This window comes from Arachis ipaensis, chromosome B10, assembly GCF_059453495.1.
Source record: "Arachis ipaensis isolate K30076 ecotype BB chromosome B10, ASM5945349v1, whole genome shotgun sequence".
Classification (NCBI taxonomy): domain Eukaryota; kingdom Viridiplantae; phylum Streptophyta; class Magnoliopsida; order Fabales; family Fabaceae; genus Arachis; species Arachis ipaensis.
Window position 1 is genome coordinate 57195718 of NC_142435.1, and position 3160 is coordinate 57198877.

At 32.8% G+C, this 3160-nt stretch overlaps 1 protein-coding gene across 1 annotated transcript; it reads right to left on the minus strand.

The window, feature by feature from the left end:
• Nucleotides 1-402: 402 nt before the first annotated feature.
• Nucleotides 403-1758, minus strand: LOC148580160 (uncharacterized). The gene is made up of 4 exons (XM_088491716.1): nucleotides 1750-1758; nucleotides 1280-1486; nucleotides 1081-1188; nucleotides 403-582 (listed from the first exon to the last, which is right to left on the minus strand). Exons 1-4 carry the CDS (start codon nucleotides 1756-1758, stop codon nucleotides 403-405), a joined length of 504 nt encoding a protein of 167 aa, XP_088347842.1.
• Nucleotides 1759-3160: the final 1402 nt, after the last annotated feature.

The window sequence follows — 3160 nt, forward strand, 5'->3', positions numbered from 1 at the left end:
ATATGAATTTTACACTAAAACCTATGAAAACATAATAAAACTTAAACAAAATATGCTAAAAACTATATGAAAATGATGTCAAAAAGCGTATAAAATATCCGCTCATCAATACACAAAAGGAAAAGGAATATCCAAGCAACGAAAGATTACATTGAATTTCAACCAAGAATGAATTGAATTTAATGAACTAAAAAAGAGAACTACTTCCAGTTCAGAAGTGTTCCACAATAAACTACCAAACAATAGGGACACCATCATTTAGATGTAATTAATACTAAACAATGATATTAAAGAACTGACTTGAAATTAAAGGTTTAGGCAATACAATCCAAGAGAAAAGACTTCTTTGTTTGGAAGTCTAATTACACACTCGTGAATTAAGTGCAAGGAATAAATTTAAATTTATTTTACATTGGCAGACTGGATACTAAGAGCTTGAGGCCATGTTGATATATATGGCGCTTGCATTTCTAGAGGAATTCTGATAAGCTTAGAGATACATTCACTTGGTGTCAAGGTTTTCAAACTCTCATCAGAATTAATTTTATCGATAAGCTTTTGTAAGAAGTCATTCATGAAAAACTGGCACGGGAAAATTTTTTAAGACAAAAAATTCGTTATAACAAAGAATTTGCACGAAGAGAGTTGCATGAAGCCTTCCAAAATTATGGCAACCCATTGGACTGATTATACTGATAGTCTGAAAGATAGAAAATCATGCATTGAAAATTTATACTAAGACATATCATTGACAACTTCTGAAATTAAAGCTAGCCAAAGGTATATCTTAGATCTTAGAAGGAAATGATATTGCCGTATTTTTGTTTAGGAGATGCATGTATGCTGTTATGTTCATAAATATTCCAGTTCATCCTTTACTTTTCCTAAACTGGGATGGTAAAATGGTGCATCATTATAATTAAAAATATTGTGAAGCAGCTTAAAAACAGTATTATCTAAGCACAATCCTGTTTGGAATTTAAGGTGTGAAGCAATTTCAAGCAACAAATCGTGACAACATTTAACAGTAACAGTTAATGTAATCATGATGATAAAATAGTAAATAATGGAGATACCTACCTCAACCAGAGTGGCTTCCTTCCTTGGGAAAGAACCAATGATGGAAAGGGAGAGTCCAACATCCTTTGCTCCTGTAATTAGCGCAGCTTTAGTCCATCCTAAATTTATCTGCAAAATTAGAAACACCACAATTTCTCACTAAATTAATTTGCAAGATAAATGAATTAATAAAATGAAAGAAGGAAGAGAGAGTACGAACAATGTGAGTGAGGGAGACATGGTGCATGCGAGATTGTTCGTCTTGATACTTGTCTCCTCTGGTTCTGGGATCCTCATCCGGCGACGACGATGGTGATGGCGATGAAGATGGAGCCAAATCTGGTACGAGAGGGGTTTCAGAATGAATGGAAGATTGTGGAATAGGAAATGGTTGATCCCTGAATGTGGACAAGCAACGATAATGTATCTCATTTTTAACAACAAATTGTAGAGAGCATTTATCTCATTTTCAACAACAAATTCAACTATAATAATTTTTAGCAACAAAAGATTTATCTCGAGAGATGATTTACAAATTTACAACAACAAAAAATTTAGATAAGTGATTATCTCAGCAAGACAATAATAGATTCAATCTTCAGTGATGATAATAAGTAACAAATTCAACATGATTTATAGATTTACAATAACAAAAAAATTTAACTAAGTGATTATTGAGCAAAATAGCACCAGATTCATGGTTCAATAAACTCAGTAATGATTTTCGGCAACGAACAAACTTAACCTAAGTCAAGCTAAGTGATTATGTTGGAAAGTCAACAACAAATTCAAGGTTCATGACAATCAGTAACAAATTTCAGCAACAAATTACTTTCAACAACAAAATGAAAGTGCAGTGATGCAACAACAAAATTAAAACAAAAAGAACAGGGGGAAATCACCAAATCGGGTTGCCGAAGGAAGCTAATGGCGAGGGAGAAGCTGGCGGTAAGGCTCGAAGTAAGAAGACGACAATGAAGACTAGCCCACCGGGATCTGTTGCCTCAGCTATTGGCTTCTTGTGGAATAGGATGAGAGCAATTAGAATGAACCTGAGAATGCAGCACATTTTCTATCAAGGGGCTATTCTATGCTTGAACAGATGGTACTTTTTTATTTTTAACAAAAGTATAATAAAACCTGATTTTTCTCTTATTGAAGTGGAAATAATATCTATTTTTTCTGCAAGTTCCTTATATGCTATATTGATTAAGCCTCAATACAAATATATAGTGTGGCTACTTACAGATACAGTAGTTTCATATTTATTTGTTGGTAAAATAATTTTCTAAAGGTTCTGATGCCTTTTATCAAGAACCTGCGTCTGCTTGGTGATGTTTGTAAGAACAATATCTAGTGATGGTTAAAAGTTTAAAACTCATGAGGCTATTGATTTTTGTGGTTTCAGATCCAATTACACATCATTGCAATGCAGGAATTATGTGAATACATAAAAGGAAAAGGATTTTCTACGGGCTTTGATGCTCACGTCAATATTGAACATATGAACATAACTTCGATTGAATTATTTCAGATGTATGATGATCACAGAAAGAAAGGAATACTTGTGCCTACCGAAAAAGAGTTTCGAGGCTATTATGCTCTCCTTAAATTGGATAAGCATCCTGGTTATAAAGTAAGTTGTCCTTGTTGTGCTCTTATCTTTAATGTTTCATTGGCAAAAGAAAAACCTAAGAAAATAAGTAAGCTATCCTAGGTTGAACCTGCAGAGCTATTCCTTAATCTCGCTAAGATGACTCTAGAGACAAGGTAGACTCCAGAAGTTCTAATTGCCTGCGATGTAGCAAGGTTTGTAATTTCAAATGGAAATTAAATTAGCTACTTTTTTTTTTACCTTACTTAGCTTGATTATTTTGAGGGGTATAGTGATTTCATTTGATTTTGACTTTAGCTTGATTATTGGGTCTTTATTGATTAATCAATCAATTAATTAATTAATTCAAGACAATTGATTTTGTTCTATTCTTGATTTTCTCTATTCTTGCTATAGTTTGTTGTTCTTTACTGCTATTTATTTGTTGTTCTTGGCTTCTTGCTATTGTTTATTTGTTCTTGATTTTCTGTTCTTAATTTATTGTTC

What these genes read in the sequence shown, in the direction of transcription:
- LOC148580160 (XM_088491716.1), bottom strand. An exon ending in ATGTCTCCCTCACTCACATT is followed by an intron (nt 1,189 to 1,279) that starts GTTCGTACTCTC and finishes CTAATTTTGCAG; the next exon opens with ATAAATTTAGGATGGACTAA. An exon ending in AGGAAGCCACTCTGGTTGAG is followed by an intron (nt 583 to 1,080) that starts GTAGGTATCTCC and finishes TTCCCGTGCCAG; the next exon opens with TTTTTCATGAATGACTTCTT.